The sequence below is a fragment of the Marmota monax genome, unplaced genomic scaffold (assembly GCF_021218885.2).
Source record: "Marmota monax isolate L192 unplaced genomic scaffold, Marmota_monax_Labrador192_F-V1.1 WCK01_AAM20220418_F8-fsc00053, whole genome shotgun sequence".
Classification (NCBI taxonomy): Eukaryota; Metazoa; Chordata; class Mammalia; order Rodentia; family Sciuridae; genus Marmota; species Marmota monax.
The window spans coordinates 10113774-10133686 of NW_026693153.1; the positions used below are offsets into that span (position 1 = coordinate 10113774).

Here is a 19913-nt window from a genome sequence, read left to right on the forward strand (position 1 = left end):
CTTTAAAACTGTCTTAAATGTTCTTAGGGAGAATTCCAAATAAAAATCAACATTCTTCTGTTTAGTTAGTCAAAATTTCTGAAAAAGCATCCCTATAAAAATTAAGAACCATTTAGATGTGCTAGTATAAATGTCAGGGAAAGTCATGCTACTTCCTGCTTAAAACATTCCACTTCCCTCTTAGAACATGAAATCTGACTAGGCTTGTAATTTTTTTCTCATCCCTAAGTGAGTGATATTAATGACTTAAATTATATATATATGGAATATTCTGTTAAACAAAATTCTTAATTAAATGATATGAATGATTAGCAAAAATTATAATAGAGGTTACTTCTATCTCCTTTGAAGTACCATGAGAAGAATTTATAAATTATATACACACACATACTATTTTTCAGCAATGGAAGTACATGTAACTGCTATCTTCAAGGGAGTGCTTCTATACTGTTTTTCTTTTGAAGATCGACAAAATTGTTTTTCTGATTTTTTATTTTTTCCTTTGTTGAGCTTTGCTGTTTCTCAGCTGTCCCAATTCCCCACTTCCCACAGTATGAACTATCAGAAACCTTAAGCCATTGATTTGCCTGAGATTGGCCCCAACTAGCTTCCTATTCATAGGCCAAGTGGGAATGCCACTTCTTTCCTTATCTAAGTCCTAAGGATTTGGAGACTTCTAAAAGTCACTCTTCAATGCAAAGGTAGAACAACCAACCCCATCAACTTCTTATTCATTCACGGTTTCCCTTTTTTTTCCAGCATACCATTTCTCTCTCCTTATCTTGAACAGTTAGGACACTGGGAAAATGGTGACACAGATTCATGTGCAGAGGGATTTTTTTCCCCCTTATGGAAACTCAGTAGGTTTATCTTATCTGTTTGTATTAATAATCTCAAGGGTAGGATAAAGTTTGATCATGAGTGATATACTTTTGAAACTTAAAAATATTGCTGAACTCAAAACTGAAAGCAGTTGTAAAGGTACATAGCTTTTTATCTTTTTGAATCTCTGTGGGTGCTCAATTGGATATTTTAACTGCTTGCTTTTGTTTAATACACTTTGAAATCTATCATCCCAGTGGGCACTTAAGCAGGATGAGGGAGAAAAAATGACAAAAAAGACAGCAACATAGTTATAAAAAGGCACAGCTCTTAAGAAGGATAAATACAAACAGTGAGAAGTGGGTCTCTAATGGACAAGAATTAGCTGTCAACAATTTAGAAGGATTCAGAAGGCACTTTGAGCTGCAATACAGAACATGATAGAAAAAAGACAAATGTGCTAAAGATAATTAGACAACCCAAGTCTCCTAGGTGTGCTCCTGCTCAGTACTCGGCTTGTCTGCCAGGCAACTTAGAATAATTTAGAAAAGAATAGCATAGCTTTCTTTTCAGTCATTATGCAAGGTAAAAATGTGATTTCTTAAAAGTTCAAATATTCTCAAAATTGTGTCTGCCCAATAATTTGAAAAAGTAAAATCCTTTCTCAAACAAAATGCTATATGCTTTTATTCAAGAAGTAATAGCATAGCTAATACTTCTGAGCCAAAATATAATTTTCAATATACCACTAGGTTTGCTTTTCTTTGATTTGCTTACTCCTATGTAAAGAAATCAATTTTAAGGATATTTATTTACTTTAAAAAAACATATAGAACTGTCAGTGGTAGTGGATACTTCCATGGGTTCTATGTGTCCACCAAAAGTATGTGTTGGAAAGTTAATCTCTAAATTTATACCTTAATGACATCTGGAGGCAGGGCTTTGGGGGATGACCAGGATCAATTGAGGTCATGAATGTCGGTCCCCAGGATGGCATTAGTGGCTTTAAAAGAAAGGGAAGACAGAACTGAGCTAGCCCACTTACTCTGCCTGACCCTGTGCTGCCTTCTGCCAGGTTATAATGCAGAAGGCCCTACTGAATGCCAGGCTTGTGTCATGCTCTTATACTTCCCAGACTCTAGAAACATGAACCAAATTTTATCTTCTATTCTTTATAAACTACCCAGTATCAGGTTTTATGTGATAGCAACACAAAACAGACTGAGGCTGAAGGATAGGGAAAATAACATCCCCCAAGACAAGGGGAATGACAGCCCCAGGGAGGAGGAAAGACAATGGGTCCTGGGGGAAAGAAGGTAAACATTAAACCTGGGCACTGGACTTTCATCCCTTCCCAGTCACAATTAGACTCTGGGCTCAGTCTTTCATCTTTTCCCATTCACAAGGATTACTGGAGGGGAAGGCAAAAAAATGGGCTCTGGGTTCTGGATTTTCATCCCAGTAACAATGAGTTTCAAGATTTTACAGCTGTTTTCTGAGTTAGATTTTTAACCTGCACAAGTAGTTTCCTGACTGTCCCATTATCACGTCCACAGTGTCTAATGATTAGGTCACACTAAACATTCTGCTATGATTAACTCTTATTAAGACCTATAAAAAACAGATCCCTCTTGTAACCAGTCACCATTTTCTGAAAATGTGACACGTCATTCTCCGCCACTTAATAAAGATTGCTTGCTAATCAATCCATTTGAGGTCTGCCTCCATTTTCATTTATTTTTGCTTACAAAGGCAGGTACACAGGTCTTTTCATTCTCACTTGAAAACTGAAGAGGATTCCACAGAGGATACCCTGGGAGAGGTATATTTGCCTTTCCTTTTAAATTTTTGTCTTTCTTCTTTACATAGATGAGTAGCAGCTGATTCACAGCATAGGATTGTCTCAAAAATTTATAATGAACCTAACAATGGAGTCTCACTCAGAAGAAGGGTAGTAATTATTATAATAAAAAAAAAACTTTTGAAATGCTTACATGAGCTACACATGGTTCTAAACACTTTATATATACTGGTGTATTTAGTATTCATAGCAATCATATGAGATAGTGGTATTATTATATGCATTTTATATCTGGAGGAACTGAGGCACAGAAAGGTTAAATAACTTGCCCATCATCACATAGCTAGAAACAGCTGATCAGGAACATAAATGCAGATATTCTAGCTTCAGTGTTTGAGTTTCTAAACATTATATTATATTGTCCTTTGTAATTGAGACATTCTATCTTCTAATTATTTTAAAGAAATGTAGTCCAATCCTTAAAAAAAATTGATTGCCATAGAAATAGAAGGGACAATACTTCTGGGTCCACAAGGTGATAATTGCTGGAATAGCCCTGATGAATTCTCCCTGTCTTGCCTATTATGCTGCTAAGATCTGGTGTTTCAGAAGTTCAAGTGCAGAGCTTCCTTGGTTGAGTTTAGTTTTTTAGTGCTTGAATTCTGTGAGGTCAACACAACTTGGGGAATTCCCTTCATTCTTGTATGTCACTTATAAAATTTAAACAAACATTAACACCAAGATCAGCCAAGTTGTCTTAAGTATTAGCTGATGGTTATGACAAATAAATGTCCAAAGGAAAACCAATAAAAATGACTTGGTTGCCACTGTATGTTGTCCACATGCAAGAAGGTAAAGAATATTGTTTCAGTTTTTAAAAAATATATATTGAAGTTAGAATGGAATTTTGGGTTTAAAACTAATAACAATAATATCAGTATTAGTATTTATTGAGCTCTAACCATATGAATGCTGGGTATTTTTCTAAGTACTTTATGTGCATTGAATCAATTAATACAAGTATACTAAAGAATAAGTGATATTCTTACTCCCCTTTTCCAGATGTGGAAACTATAGTGTACTGATTCTAATGTTTAGGAAGGGACAGAGTGAAGATTTAAATCCAAGGGTAAGTACAAAACTTGAGTGCTTATCCCAAATCCCTCTTCAGTATTTCTCTTTATTATCTATTTATGTGGGAAATATCTGACAAACTGAATTACAGAAATAGGTTGCTATCTTGAAACATTTCTTTCTGCTTATTTATATCCCTCCTTTCCTTCAAGGATGAGGTAAAGAGCCCCTCCGTGAAGTCTTCATGAGCTGCCTACTTTGTAGTAAGATTATAGTGACAGTTAACATTTAATGATCTGATGTTCTGATATAGTGTAGCACACTCTGCAGTGAGCACTCTCCTCACATGGGGAAACGGTACCCCTCTCCCCCTTCTCAGCTTAACTTTTCTTTTCTTTTTAATTGACACTGCAATGCTACATATTTATGGGTTATATTGTGTCATTTTGATACATATATTCAATGCATAATGATCAGATCATGGTTACTATCACATCAGACATTTATCATTTCCTTATGTTCATTCAAAAATCTCTCTCCTAGTCTTTCTGTATTGAACTCTTCCCTCTTGCTAGAGTCCTTTTCTTATTTTTAATTTTTATTTATATATGACAGCGGAGTGCATTACAATACTTATTACACATATAGAGCACAATTTTTCATATCTCTGGTTGTATACAAAGTATATTCACACAAATTCGTGTCTTTATACATGTACTTTGGATAGTAATGATCATCATATTCCACCATCATTTATAACCCTATGCCCCCTCCCTTCCCCTCCAACCCCTCTGCCCTATCTAGAGTTCATCTATTCCTCCCATGCTCCTGCTCCCTTTCCCACTATGAATCAGCCTCCTTATATCAAAGAAAACATTCCGTATTTGGTTTTCAGCTTTACTTTTCTTCAGAGCATCTTTCTCCCTCTGTCTAGGGGGCATACTGGCACATTGAGCACTGCATGTGGCAGGTTTACTGGGAACCTCAGCATGGACACATCAGGGAATGTGGAAAGCAGAAATGGAAAGATGTAGCAATGGAACTGCCATATGGTAGCTGGGGAGGTCTGGAGCTGAGCTGGCCCTTCAGAATCATTCTGAAATGAAACAGAGGGGCTGGGTCTTTATACGTCACCCTGAGCTGTCCTGCATTGTGGTTAGCCCTGGTAGAGGGGCATGGCCCTGGGGCATGCAGTATTCTGGGCCAGAGGCAAGTTTTCCAGTGAACTTTTGGCAGGCAGAAATCTCTAGCTCAAAGAATCCCTGCCTAAGTCATGAGGAGGGGATCCTGAATAATCAGCTCTGTACAACCTGACGTACTAGACATTTTGCTTATTATTTGTTCACTGTCTCCCAACTCTCTTCAAAATGTATGTTCCAGGAGAGGAGGGATATTTATCTCTTTCTGCTACTATAGGGTGGTTCTCACAAGTGTTTTTTGAATGGGTGACTGTACAAACAAATTAATACATTTTTATTTTCCCATGATGAAACCAAAGTTTAAATTGACTAAATTGCCTTCCTTTGGTCCTAATACCTCTGGCATAAGAGAGTTTAGAGGCTGATCCAGACTGGTCTGGTCTAAGTCTTTAATTACTTCACTGGAAATTTCTTATTTTCAGAGTGAGTGAGGGTAACAGAGCACATTCTCTTTATTTAAATGATAAGAAATTAATGTCTAGAGAGGACAGTCCTCATATGCCAAGTCTTATGTTGCCTAATTAAATGCATCATTTTGCCTTTACCAACCAGAACATACAACCACGTGAGCTAGTCTGAGACAAGTCACTGGTATGGGTAGCATGTTAGTATTGGCTTCTGACTTTGCTAACACATCATCTTTACCTCCCTGGTATCTAGATACATCATCTCCCAAATAACTTAATATCCAGGATTTCTCCAACTGACCAATTTTCTTTGAAGGTTTGACATGGATGGCTTAGTTGCAGATTTTTTTCAGGAGGCTGTGGTGAGCAGGTCATAATTCACGGTGTCTTGAAAGTCCAGAGACCAAATATAAACTGTCAAGGAGAGACACGCAGGCTTACATGCAGGCTGAGAGCAAGCATGTGTTCGAATTTAAATTGGTAATTCCCAAGGTTCCAGCCCCTTTAGTAGGTGAATTCTTAAGGCTAAAATAGTCTCTTGGGAATTTAGAAGATATGACAGGTATAAAAATGATAATAAAAAAGATATTTGGAAGGTTTTAGTTTTATTGCAGATAAAATGAAGGTAAGGAAACAATTAGATGTGTTAGAAATGATTCTAGAGAAGTCATTTATGGTAGGCTCCCTCTGGCTGGCTTGCCTGTCTCCACATCTACAGTGAGATGGAAGAAAAATAGAAAGCTGGGAAGTTTTAGCCAGGAAGTTTTATGAACAACACAAAAGAGTAGCAAGATGAGGGGGAGCATTTTTGGTCCCATGAGCATCATGTTATCTTCTTGTTCTTGCAACAAGATCATCACCTTCACCACTGCAGCTCTGACCTTGTACTCACTGGTGAAGTCCTAGTTCTCCAACCTTATCTTTATCAAAATTACCTGAAGGACTCATTTAAACAGAATACTGATTCCAAAGAGTTTTAGTAGGTTGTTATCTGTGGTTTGAATATGGTTTGTCTCCTCTGAAACTCATGTTGAAATGTAATCTCCATTACAAGATGTTAAGAGGTGAGACCATATAAGACCTTCAAGAAGCAATTAGGTCCTTTTCTTTATGAATGCATTGATCTATTCAGGCAATTAATGAATTAATGCATTATCTCAAAAATTGCTCTGTTATAAAAGCCATTTTCACCAGATCTCTTATATACTCCCCATCTCTTGCCATGTAATACCCTGTGATTTTTCGGGACTCTACCAACAAGGTCCCATCACCAGATGCAGCCCTTCAACCTTGAACCAGAACCTCTTTATTTCTTAACTTATTCAGTATTTGGCATGTTATGAACAATACAAAACAGACTAAGACATAGATCCAGCGTGAGTTGTGAGAATCTGCATTTCTAGTGTGTTCTCGGGTATTTCTGATACCTTTGGTGCTGGGCCTGTATTTTGGAATTCATGGCTCTCATCATATTGAAATTCTCCCACTTACAAGAAAGCTCCATGTTCTCTTTGGGCTGTACACCTGCACATGCTTTTCTGTGTGTGCAGGAGAGAATAGTGTCCTAGTCCTCTCTTTCCACCCCACTCTCACCCCTGTCCTTTCCATGATCAAGTTTTGCTCACTGTGAATGTCTCCTTTAGGGCATTACGTCTTATTGAAGCTTCCCTTGACAAGTTTGTTCGTGTTTTTCTACTTGTGGTCCTTTACACAACTCATACTACCCCACATGGTCATCTTGTTTAACTTTCTGAACCTCTTTCTAGTTTTTGTGAAAGCAGAAAAAAAGTTTACCTTTTTGTATTAGAATTACCAGTACTTAACCTTGATATCTGGTCCATCCATTAATATGTTTGGATTCATTAATATGTTTTGATGGGGTAAATTAGTAAATTAATCAATGAAATATTCTTCTGTTTGCCTTAACTCTGTTTTTGGAGGGGGGGGGGGCAGTGCTGGTGAGTGATCCCAGGTGTGCTCAATCACTGACCATAATCTTCAGCCAATTTTAATATTTCATTGAGAAACAGAGTCTCACTGAGTTGCTTAGGGCCTCAAGTTGCTGAGGCTGGCTTTGAACTCCTGATCCCCTTGCCTCAGACTGCGAGCAACTTCAGCTCTTTTTTTTTTTCTTTTCTAATTTTTTTTATTAGTTACACATGATAGTACAATGATCTTGACATTTCATACATTTGAATCAAATGGGGTATAATTTCTCATTTTTCTGATTGTACAGGTTGCAGAATCACATTGGTCATACAGTCACCTATATACATACAGCAATAATAATGTCTATGGGGGCTGGGGATGTAGCTCAGTTGGTAGAGTGCTTGCCTTGAATGAGTAAGGCCCTGGGTTCAATCCCCAGCACCACACACACACACACACACACACACACAATAAAAAAAGAAAAGAAAACTTTAGCTCTTACTGCTCTCAATTGTCCTTCACTTTCTTCCTCTTTACATTAAATTTAGGAACAAAACATAGCATATTCCCCACAAAATTATAATTTTACTTGCAAAGATTACAACTTATGCAACTATATTTAATGCCTTACCCATTTCATACCTTTATCTGAATATGGGAATGGGAAGTTTGTATGAATACAGAATAATGCTAACTTCAGTAAATAACGTTTCATTGTTTATTGTTTGTGAAATTGATTATTGAAAAATCATTTTGTGTGCTTTCTGGTTATGTTTTCTGCAAACATAAAATAATTAATTTAAGAAAACTATTGTGCAAGACCATTTTAAAATGGATGTTCAGTTTTCCAAAACAAAAAAGACTATGAAATTCAGTCTGTTGTGAGTCAGCTGTTTTATATCTGGTAGTCAGGTTGCCACATGGTGCTTCTCAGCCTATCTTCACAGCACAGTAATGTGCTCATACCTGTGACGCTCAGGTTTGTGCACACACAGCAAAAGCTTTTCAGGGGCTGTGATTTTTGCCAAGAATTCCTGTTACACAATTTAAATTCACAGAACTACTGTTTCTCTTGAAAAAGTAAAGTGTAACACAAACAATTCAATTCGGCTGTTTTTTAATTCTTCACACAGGCCTTTTTTGTAGAGCTGGCTCGGTTATTTTAGAAACATCTGTCCATTCAGTGTTGTGACTCATAATGAGATAAAGCAAAAACAGATGGTTTGCTCTGGGTTAACAGAAACTTCCAAGGTATTGCTCTAGATAATTTAACATGATTTTTATTGCAAAGTAGTACTATGAAAATTTAAAATTTTCAAACTTTGTATGTTTTGAATTGGGTATATAATGCTTAATATTTAAATATTTTATATAAAATAATTCTAATGTGTCTTGAGCATTTCAACAACTCTGATTCAGCTCAACTGTTTTTCAGCTCTGAGAAAGGAAGGATTACTACATGGGTAGACTTCAACTGAACGAAAACTGTGTGCTGTGTCATCCTTCTAGTTTGTGGCTTCCCAAAGGACAATTTCATCCTAGCATCATGTGTTTTAGCTATTCTTGTAGAATCACATTTATAGGATAATGAATATGTATCACTCTACAACTAACTTCAGTTCCCCTAATACTTTAAAAACACCATTGCATAAATACTTACTGAGCAAGACAACAATCCCACTTCCTTCTTGAACCAAATCAAGCCACAGTGGAGGGTAAGGGTGAGCTACAATCCAAAATCCACCAGCTGCTCTCTATATACCTCCAAATGGTTTGAGTAAGAAATTATGTTTCATTCACTTGGCTCTTGATGCTTTTCTAACAACTAAAATACGACATTAAAAATATAAGTCCATAAAGTTGATTTGTATAGTCTGAGAAATGGATCTAAATCTTCAAGTATTATGCAGAGAATATATTTTTTCACTAAATTTGAAGCAATTCAAAATGTCTTCGGAAATTTGTGCTCTATAGAAAAATTCAAGGCTGTAAATTCCAATAGCTTGACAGAAAAATTCAGGCAATTTAAAGAATGACTGGTAAAAGAAAAGTCAATTTCAAAACAGTTCAAATTAAAATCAGACTTGGGAATGAAATAAATAAAGAACTCTGTTATTAAATCCTTAATGTGGTTTAGTAGTGAGCTTCCTGAAGACAAAGAAGAAAATATACTAATAAATTCTGAAAATCTAGTGACTATAGCCAATATTGTATTGTTTACTTGAAATTTGCTAAGAGAACAGTCCCTGCACATACAAAATGAAAAAAAAAAAAAGAATAAAAAAGAAGTCTCCTGATGTTAAAAAATCTTCTAGTCAATGTGTGATGATTTATATGCCAAAGAAATCATATTTTTATATATACTGCTGTATGTTCCTATCTATCTGATGTATTAAGAAATATATCCACATTTGTTTGTTACTTCCCTTTTAGATCTGAGTCAAATTATAATAGTGCACTTTGAAATACTCGGTTTACAACTTCTAAGTACCTGTTAATAGCTAATGATTTTCTTTCCAGCCCATTAAGCAAAGTTATGATCTTTAATATTTTTCATATTAAGACCTTCATTCTCTCTCATGGTACATAAGTCTGGTTCCGATCACTTAAAATCATTATTTGATCTAGGAAAAATTGAAACAAAATATCTTTTTGTCTATGCAATTTCCCTTAAAGGGAAACTTCCATTTTCTATGCAGATAGTTATTCTTCATGAAGATTCTGAATATATATAAGTAAATCACACTAAATGCATTATTTTGCTCCTTAGTCTATCATGTGTGCACTAAAACAGAAATCTGCATTAAAATACTGCATAGCTCTCTGAATTTGATGTACAATGATTAATAAATAATTAGTGTTCTGAAAATCTGTGTTTAATGTCAAAGATGCAATATTTTAAACAGAGATGTTATTAAGGTATAGTAAAGAATTGGAGATAAGAATAAAAAGTTATGGAGAATATTTGAAAGAAGGACCAAAGCAAGTAAGAAAAATGAAAATACTGAATGAATAGAAATGGAACTCAATCCTAGTTATCAGAATCAGTATGAAAAGGGCCTAATGCCACAATTTCTTCCTTCCAACACTTATTGTCTGTGGGAAATTACTAGTAAATTGATTGCCCTTCTTTATGCTTCAGTTTTCCTGATCCATAAAATGGGAATGATAATAGCTTCTACTTCAAAAGCTGTGTGTTAGTAGCCTTAAAGAGCAGAATAGTGCTTGGGACACAAATGGAACTCAACAAGTATGTTGTTATGGAGTCTTAATGTTAGAAGTGACACTAAACTTCTATTTAACCTCCTCAATAAAACACAGGTTTCCCTTAAGAGTTGTTGAACAAGGGCCCCTCAGCACAAATTCTTACTAAGAGAGGACTTCATTACCTCATAAGGCAGGCACTTTATATTCAGACAACCCAACTGCTAGGAAAGTCTTCTTTCCCATTGAATTTTGCATTTACAGTTATGGCTGCCAACATTGGAAGTGGACTATTGACTGCAGGTTATTTCAAATTAAATTCTTATATACTGAAATTTGTCCTCCTTTGGGTAGTAATAAATATGAAATCTAACTTCTGTTTGATTAATTAACTTTTTTATTGCTCCACCAGGGTCAGCTGGTCCTCTTTCTGCTTCATGCTCCACCATTAATGAGCATTCCAAAATTCCTGGCTGCTGTTAATAATGATGTAACTAATTTCATCCTAAGTAATTGAAGCAGTACAGACTGTATTTCAGCCCATAGACTGAATCAAACACACTGGAGTTCTTTAAAAATAAAGGAATTTAAAGAGGAAAATATGTTGACAACAAAAAAGTCAGTTTGTTCTACCTAAAATATCTCGGAATTTTCAAATTAGTAATTAATATATAATTAAAATGTCATACATTATTTTTCTGTATGATTCAAGCTACTTTCGGTTTTTAATCCAAAGAAAGCCAGCAGTATTGTTCATTTGTGACAAATAAAATGATTTTATCCTTTCTTTTTGGACGTGTAGGCAACATAATATTCTTTCATATTGTTTTAAAAGTTATCTTTTCTTTATTAAATGCATATTGGGACCTACTTATGTATAAGGATATTTTATGAGATACAAAGATATATAGACTAATGTTCTTGATCTCAGAAGAGTTTACAACCTAGTAAAGAATTAAGCCCTTGCAAAATAAAATACTATGAAAAGTCCTAGGGAAGAGTAGTTATTGTGATTTCTTGCTGGGCTAATGGAGAGCATTTCAAGAAGTCTAGTATGTGAGCAGGACCAACTAAGCATAATATGATAGTTATCTAAATATTCCAGTTGAAAGTCATGCAATAAGTTAGATATGATGAAGATACAGAATATTTTGTAAATGAAGCATCTAATTTATAATTTAATTTTCACAGAGTACATGTTAATTTGAGAGAAACTTGACAGGAGTATTGTCAATGTGGGTTAGATTTGAAGAAAGACAAATAGTTGTTAAAAAATTTACATTTTATTCAATGAAAAACCTCCAAAAATCTATGGTTGTTTTTTCTTACCTATTTTTTAAAAATTATGATTCATTGTACACACTAATTGTACAAAACAATGGGTTTCTTTGTGTCATTTTCATAAATGCATATATTGTCTTCAATCACATAACCTTTCTAGAATGTTTAGGTGTACAAAATGGAGTATAGAAAAATTAGTCAAATGGAACATGAAGAATGCTTTAGAGAAGAAAGAATGGAGCCCATCATGCACCTTAATTTTCAGGATCATTTCCCAGCTATAAATTGTTAAAATGACTCAAATTGCTTAAATGTCAAACCACAATAGAATAGATAAAACTTATGAGTGTTTTCAAAATAGTTAAGTGATTAAAATCATTCATTTGTAGCTACATGCCACATTTTGTTGTTGTTGATGTTATAAACTTATAAGAGATGACATAAGATTTTATTTTGAAATACGTACTCTGGTTCAGTAATTTATATTGATCATGATGACTTTTGTGTGATTATGTTTTGTGATATAAGCCTAGGCAATTATTTGATTCATGATAAATAATACATATAAAAATGTTGACAGATGTGACTTTTGTGTTACAAAACTGCTTTATGTAGCCTACAGGTGAAGACCTAAATTTACATGTTGTTAAAATTTAAGCTATAATTAATCTTTTCAGGAAAAATGAACACATTGCTTATAGGTTGGCAATGCATTAGTTCCTTGGGGTCATTTGGATAATCATTAGGGCAATGGAAGAGGTAAATTGCTAATTATTATGTGTAAAATTTCAGTTTTCTTTCAAAAATTGGCTTCACAATAAGAATTTGGCTTGATTTTGATAGCTTAGAAGCTATTTTACAGTATTTAAACAGAAGGCTCAAGCTGGCTGGCTACAATCTAGCATAAAATATTTTATTTTGGTTTTAAAAAATGAATACGTAAAATTATTTTATTTCTCCAAAGTGCATTTAAATATTAGATAAATGTTTCTTCTAAGTAAACAAGTGTTTGATTTCATTATCTTTAAATTATTTTTGTTCTGCTTTAGAAATGTAGTTGTAATTTTAAGAAGTTATTTAAAAATATATTAAATAGGTTTTTAAGTCATTAATAGCATGTGTATATAATTAATAGACTATTTTAATTCTTTATTTTAATTTTAAGAAAATTCTTATTAGCATCTTACTTCATATGGAGTATTTATATATTATCACCTTATTAATACTTATTCTGTAATTATTATAATGTTGTTACATCTTCTCTGAAAAAGCAGAGGAGGATCAAGTATAACACATAATGCAGTACCTAATAATAAGGCCAGCATACAACTTGCACTCAATAAATTCTGTTAGTGGTCATAATATTTCATTATACTCTTAAGTCTAGTAAGATATTAGAGCACATTAAAACATTAAAACACAGAGGGAAAATATTGGGTGACCCTATGACTATTACTTCCTATATTACTTTATCATTCTTTACATATTTACATATATAATATAATTATTCTACAGACCTAGGGAGGTGAAAAATCTATAGCTCTAGTTCAAATAGAGTGATTTTATAGTCTAGCAGTAATAATTAGAAACCTTTACATTTGTTATCCACTTTCCACTAGCATATTCTGACAATGCAAAAATAACCAGTGCTGCTCTGGAAGGGCAAGAGGAGTCACCACAATTGTTTTCCTGATGCCACTATGATATATAGCACAAATAGGTAAGAGCACTGTGATTCTGAAAATAAATTATTTTATATTCTGTGCTATATCTTTTTGGTTGTTAGCAATCTAGAAGCTGAACAAAGTAAATACGGGAAGCTAAAGAAAAGTTGATTGTAAACTACTACTGCATCTTGCTTATTTTTAAAAATTTGAAACATACCATCAAATAAGAGAGAATCTAATCTCTTCTCCCCAACCCACACCGGATCTCTATGTATGTATTATGAATTTAGTTAATTAAATGGAATACACTAGAGAAAACTAAATAATAAAGTTGACATTATAATAGTTCAGGCACTACTCGAGAAACAAAAGCTATAAAAATTTAAACATGAGCTAGGAGAATATGAAGAGAAAAAGACTGATGCCATCAATTGGGATTCACATCATATTCATATTCCTATATTTATGGTAAACCTGCCCATATTCCTACCATGACATTATTCATTGAAATTCTCTTCTGGGCATAAACAGCATGCTTTAAAAATGCAATTTAAAGCTAACCAGATAAAAAATGATCCTTTAAGTGATTTTCCCTTAGGCTGTAAATTAACTTAGGAGCTATTCTATATACCCAAACTCTAGTTTTAGACAAACACACTTTTCAGATTCTTAGACATTTTGTCTCTTCAAGAGTGTAATCAAAGTCACTTTTGTGGCATTAACAAATCAATAACTCAGAGCATAGTTTTGACCTTCTGCTGCCATTCTCAGATGGTTCTAGGTTCCCATCTTGTTCCTCCACTCACTAGTTAACTAATTTTGGTACATAAGTTTTATAGAGATAAGATATTGTTGGAAATAAAGGAGATAATGTGTGTAAATTGCTCATCCTGGAGTCTTTCATGTGCTAGTAGTAGTCATGCCACCCCTAACTCAGATCCTCCAATGCATCTTCAGTAGCTTCAGGATGTGCACCAACACCTTACCATAGCCAAAGAAGTACCTTCATCTCGGTCTCTCTGTAACTCTTCACCTTCACTTTCTACCATTTGATCACTCACATCTCCTTGTTGCAGCCACAACACATTATTTGTTCTTCAAATTGTTCTTGCTGTCTTGGACTCCAGTGCTTTTGCTCCTCCTTGATGATTGCTCTTTCTAGATTGAGCTCTGGCTTTTCACCCTGAGAAGCCTTACATAACTCACTTGTGCTGAATTGGGATCCCTTCTCCAGGCCCTCATGGAATCCTTTGCATATCTTTAAGATGGTTATATGACACTAATCTAGTATTTTGCTTCCCGCAAATCTAGATTGTAAATTAGGGGAACAAAAACTATAGCTCTTATTACTTTTTATCCCTAGGGCCTCACAGAATATGACACAGAACATTAAGTGCCATGTACATTTTGTTGAATGAGTTATTATTGTACCCAGTCATTGGTGAGTATGGGACCTTTCAACCAAGAAAGGATTTTTTTCTCTATATAACAACTGAAGGAATTTTTGTCCTGAAATTATGATTATTGAAATTTAAATCTGAAATCAAATAATTTTTTAAATACTTAGAATTTACTTTTTATCAAAGTAGATTTCCTTCTCTACAAGGCCCCAAAGGAACCCAAATGACTTACTTAGATTTTGTACAATGAGTTTTTCTAAGAGTATATTTCTCATTTAATAATGAAATACTAAAAATGTCAGACTTTTATATGTTGAGTAAATTTCTTCATCTATAAAATAAGAAAACAAAACTTGCTAATTGTACCTGGCTGTGAAATAAATTTGTGGTAAATAATACCTTTAAAGGTAAATACAATGAAACCCCCCAAATAGCCTGACCTAACTCTTCCTTAAACCAAATTCTCCTTGTATTGACTGATGCTTAACATTTGGTTATGAAACATCAGTCAGCAGGACTATGGTAGGGATATTTCTTTGAATATTTTTATATTGATTGTATTGTGGTTTTGTAATCATTATGTTCTTTTCCCAATAATTCAATCTCCAGTTTGAGAAGTTATGATTCAGGATTATAAATTATTATCATTAATATTAAACATCCACATAACAAGTATTCATTTTGACTCGTTAGTTTACTTTCATTCCTACAACTATATTCCTTAGTGAATAGGCCTGTGCCCTTCCACTTGGTAGTTAGATACAATCATAACAAAGAAGTACTTATGGGTCGATATTCTTCATCAATGTAACAACAATAATAAAACATTCATAGAATTTAAAGCAGCTTCCCTTCCAGCTGGAGAAATTGTGACCTAGTTCATGGTCTTACCTGTAGCACTTTAGAATAACACAAATGATAGAACTTTGCAGGATGATGGACTAGTTAAAAGACCAGGTTTTAGAAGAAGATAACCCTCAATTTCAAATTTTACTTTAACTTCTTACCATATGCATAAACTTGAACAAATTCTCTACTCTTCTATGCTTCTGTTTTCTTATTTTTTAAATGAGGAAAGTAATGCTTGTCTCATTGGATGTGAAAATGTTTGAATGAGATAATTCATGTAAAATACTTCATTTCAGGCATTTATTAGGGGCTCAGTAAATGGTAGCTATTATTGTTGTTATCCACAAAGAATTACCATAATAAATTTTCTTTTCCTGAATTTTTATAGTTTAACAATGATAGGAACAGATTATTATTATTATTATTATTATTATTATTATTATTATTATTATTAGATATTTGGACTTTTTTCCCATAGAATTACACTACGTGAAAGTGTTATGTATCATCCTGACAAAGATAGTAGCAAGATGGATTTCTGAAAGTTAAAAGGAATTCCATAATAGAGCTGGGTTTAGAATGAGATAGAAATTTCAAAACCTGTGTGGCATGATGTTGGACCTCACTCCCTTCATTTCCCATTTTGGTTTTCAGTACATTGAGGCAATGCAATTAACATGAATTTCTAATTAAGACCATGCATCTATATATAAACTTATAATATGAACTTGGGTGGAATGTAGCTCCTCATTCTGATTTTATTGACCTGAGATAACAAGCCAAAGCTGCACAATTTTGAACTAACAGCTCAAATAATTTGCTCATGGTTTCATTCTCTTCCAAGTTTTCATTAGTACCATATCACTGTGCCAAGACTGGTTAACAATTAGGCTAACACCATCCATTGAGACTCTGTGTGATAGTGTGAGTGATGAATTCTGCATAAAGGGACTGATTTGGGCCACATTATGATTGTGATAGAGCAAACGTCTCATGGAAATATTTAACGATGGCACAGAAACATTAACTTGAATGACTGTATGAATATTTACATGAACAGAATACTATTTGGAGAAGCTATTAAAAATTTGGGACACCTGGTTTTAAAACATCAGGTCAAATTAGAATGGTCCTAAATGAACATCTTATTTTATTTCATTGTGTAAAACTTACTTTCATCTCCTGTTTCAAATTCGAACTTCTGACTGTAGCCACTGTATCCTGTTGCGGTCCTCACTCGGATATGAAATATGTACTTGGTGGCTGGCTTGAGACCTGTGATGATGACACTGGGGGCCTTGGACCTCGTGGATGAATAGGTGAGCTGCTCATGCTCCTGGGGACAGAGAAAAAGAAAGGAAATAAAGCAACAGGATCCCACCTTTTCCCAGAGACATTCCTAAGTTAAACTGAGGAACTATGCTCTGAATATTGGAAACATTGATTAAAAAGAACTAAAAGCATGGTTTTCCATAATTTAGCATTTAATAGTTCACCGTTATGATATATGTGATATGGCCTCGATTTGGAAATTTATTAAGGAAGATAGTTACTCTTCTAGAAACTGCACTTGGGTTGTTGGTGATCTAGATTTCTTATCCAACTCTAAGTAATGGTGGTGGCGTGAGAGGACATTTACACAGAATGGCAGCTGCATCTTGAATACAATGGGCACATCAGATCAGAACATGCCAGCAGAGTGCCAGGAGCAGAGAGGGAGAATTCAGGTACCCGCTACTCACTTCTACCCGCAGGTAGTGCCAAAATGCCGGCGCTATCCGTGGGTAGACCTGTGGGTGAAAGGAAAAATAAATTAATTGTTTTTAAAGTTTGAAATCTTTTATCCAGAAATCAATTGCTTTGATCTGTAACTCAGTGATTCATCAGTAGTTGTAACTGAAGCTAAGCCAACTTTAATAAATAAAAGGATTATTTTTTTTCCCTTGAGGGAGAATTGACTCCTTCCCTATCTATATTCCTATATTTTTAAACATGTGAAAGTTACATAGTAGTTATGAGATAGAATTTAAAATAATCTTCCCATGAAGGAACACTGAAGATATGGAAAGGTATGAAAGGCTTAGCATACCTGTGGGATCAGAGGCAGGGCCGCAGGCTTGGTGTTTCTTAACCTGTGTTAACTAAACTACTTCACCTCACTAAGGGCAACAGGATTTGCCAGGGTGTTCTGAATGATCTAGTCGAACAGTGTCCTTTATGTGACTTTCTTGCCCATTATTTTAGTTCACTTAACCTGTCCTTGTAAGGATTGTCCACAAGATGCTAGTTGTGGGACAAATTAAACTTGATACTGTTTTTGTATTATAAAGTCATTACACAATTACTTAAAAGTGACATGCTAAGTTATCAGACAATAACTTTATAATGATATTTTAGTAAGATATCTGAAAGACATTGAACAGAGTGAGCACCTCTAATCTGAAAATCGAAAATCTGAAGTGCTCCAGAAACAATTATTGAGTGTTGATGTGCTGCCACAGATGGAAAATTCCACCTCTGACCTTATTTGATGTGTCACAGTCAAAATGCAAGTGCGCTGCTGGGTGGAATGGTGCATACCTGTAATCCCAGCAGCTTAGGAGGCTGAGGCAGGAGGATTACAGCTTCAAAGCCAACCTCAGTAAAAGAGAGGTACTAAACAACTCAGTGAGACCCTGTCTCTAAATAAAATACAAAAAAAGGGCTAGGGATGTGGCTCAGTGGTTGAGTGCCCCTGAGTTCAACCCTTGGTACCAAACAAACAAACAAACAAAAAAACCAAGTGCACTAAAAATATTGTATCAAATTAACTTCAAGCTATGTGTATAAGGTATATGAAACTTAAATGATTTTTGTGTTTAGACTTAGGTCCCATCCCAAAGTATCTTATGTATAGGCAAACATTCCAAAATTGAAAAAAAAAATCTTTCATACTTCAGGTACCAAGAATTTTGATCAAACCAGGTCAACAAGTTTTTAAGTTATTTTTTCTATTCTTTTCATAAATCTCACTCAAAACTTTCAGGGATGAAAGTGACTTTCAAAGCCTAACCAAATCACTTATTTGATGTTTAAATTCTGTCTATAATATTCCCATTGAGATTTCATTTATGGTTTGCCTGAAAACTACAGCTATTCAGGAGTAGTCAGGGAGATCCAGACTAACAAACAAAGTTATAAAAATCTACACATACAATATGCCAACTTTCATGTATTTGCCGGTGATGCTTTAAGATTTAGAACTATGAAAATCATTTCCCTTAAGCTACTGAAAAAAAGTTCTTATCTTAAAGATCATTTTTAAACTTTATGGCCTTATTTGTCAGAACTTTATATTCTATATGGTTGTTCAGTGTCAAACTGAAGAATCTAATTTGCTATCTCTACCCAAAATAATAAAACTGTTTATTGAATAGGAAATACAAAGAAAAATGTGTTAATGACAGCAATATTTTGACTAAAAAAGACAAAACAGAAAAATTGCAACTTATATTTATTGCTGTGTAATTTTGAGAGTAGAAAGCAAATAACTATTTACCTACCAATCATAAACTCTAAAGAAATAAAACAAGGCCTCTAAATCATTGATGGCCATAATCATCTACAAAGGGTTGAAGGAAGGAGTTGGCTAATATCAAGGCCTTTATAATGAAAGAGATTAAACCCATATTATAGAGAAAAATGTAGACTGTTAGAAGAAATGATATTGCTTCTAGAATAAATTTTCGGAACATTTGAATTTTTAAATCCTATATGCAAGAGGAGACTATCCACTTTTCATAGAATTTTCTGCAACATAAGAGTTATGGTGTATTTTGAATGCTGCCTCATAATATGAAATGAGTTGATAACTGAGAGATAAATTGTAAAGTCATGAAAAAGGCATTGAATTCTATCCCTGAACCGAGGAGGTAAGAATTCAAAAGTTTACTCTTAGAATAGCCTCCATAATAATTACACATTATACCTTTTTTGCTTCACAAATACACAGCTGAATAGTAATTTCCTATTTAGTAAAGTTACAAGGAGTAAAGGACACCTTCTGCAGGTAGCTTTTAGCTTTTCTGCTGTTATATATTCAAGTGCATTTGTAGCTACATCCCCAGAATAAAAATGCTCCAGCAGGAAGGGTGCTGAAACGGGTCCTCAGCCAGACGCCACCAGCATGATGGCAGCTGCCTTCTTCTACATCTTCTATCTTGCTAGCCTGTCGCAGAAGAGGCCTCACAAAGCAGTCTCTCACTGGGAGTTCTCTCATAGTACATAGTAGCCCTCTGTCC

The 19913-nt window shown here is 34.4% G+C and overlaps 1 protein-coding gene across 10 annotated transcripts in view; it reads right to left on the reverse strand.

Annotated features, from left to right (window-relative positions):
• The window catches only part of Epha6 (EPH receptor A6), an 850021-nt gene that overhangs the window by 287442 nt on the left and 542666 nt on the right, over positions 1-19913 (reverse strand). For 8 of the 10 annotated variants that reach the window (XM_058582915.1, XM_058582914.1, XM_046455343.2 and 5 more), the window contains 2 exons: positions 17376-17423; positions 16807-16969 (listed from right to left, as the gene is read on the reverse strand). In XM_058582915.1, coding sequence (XP_058438898.1) covers positions 16807-16969; positions 17376-17423 — 211 coding nt within the window. The remainder of the gene's footprint in view (positions 1-16806; positions 16970-17375; positions 17424-19913) is intronic. The other 2 variants (XM_046455344.2, XM_046455349.2) reach the window with 1 other exon arrangement.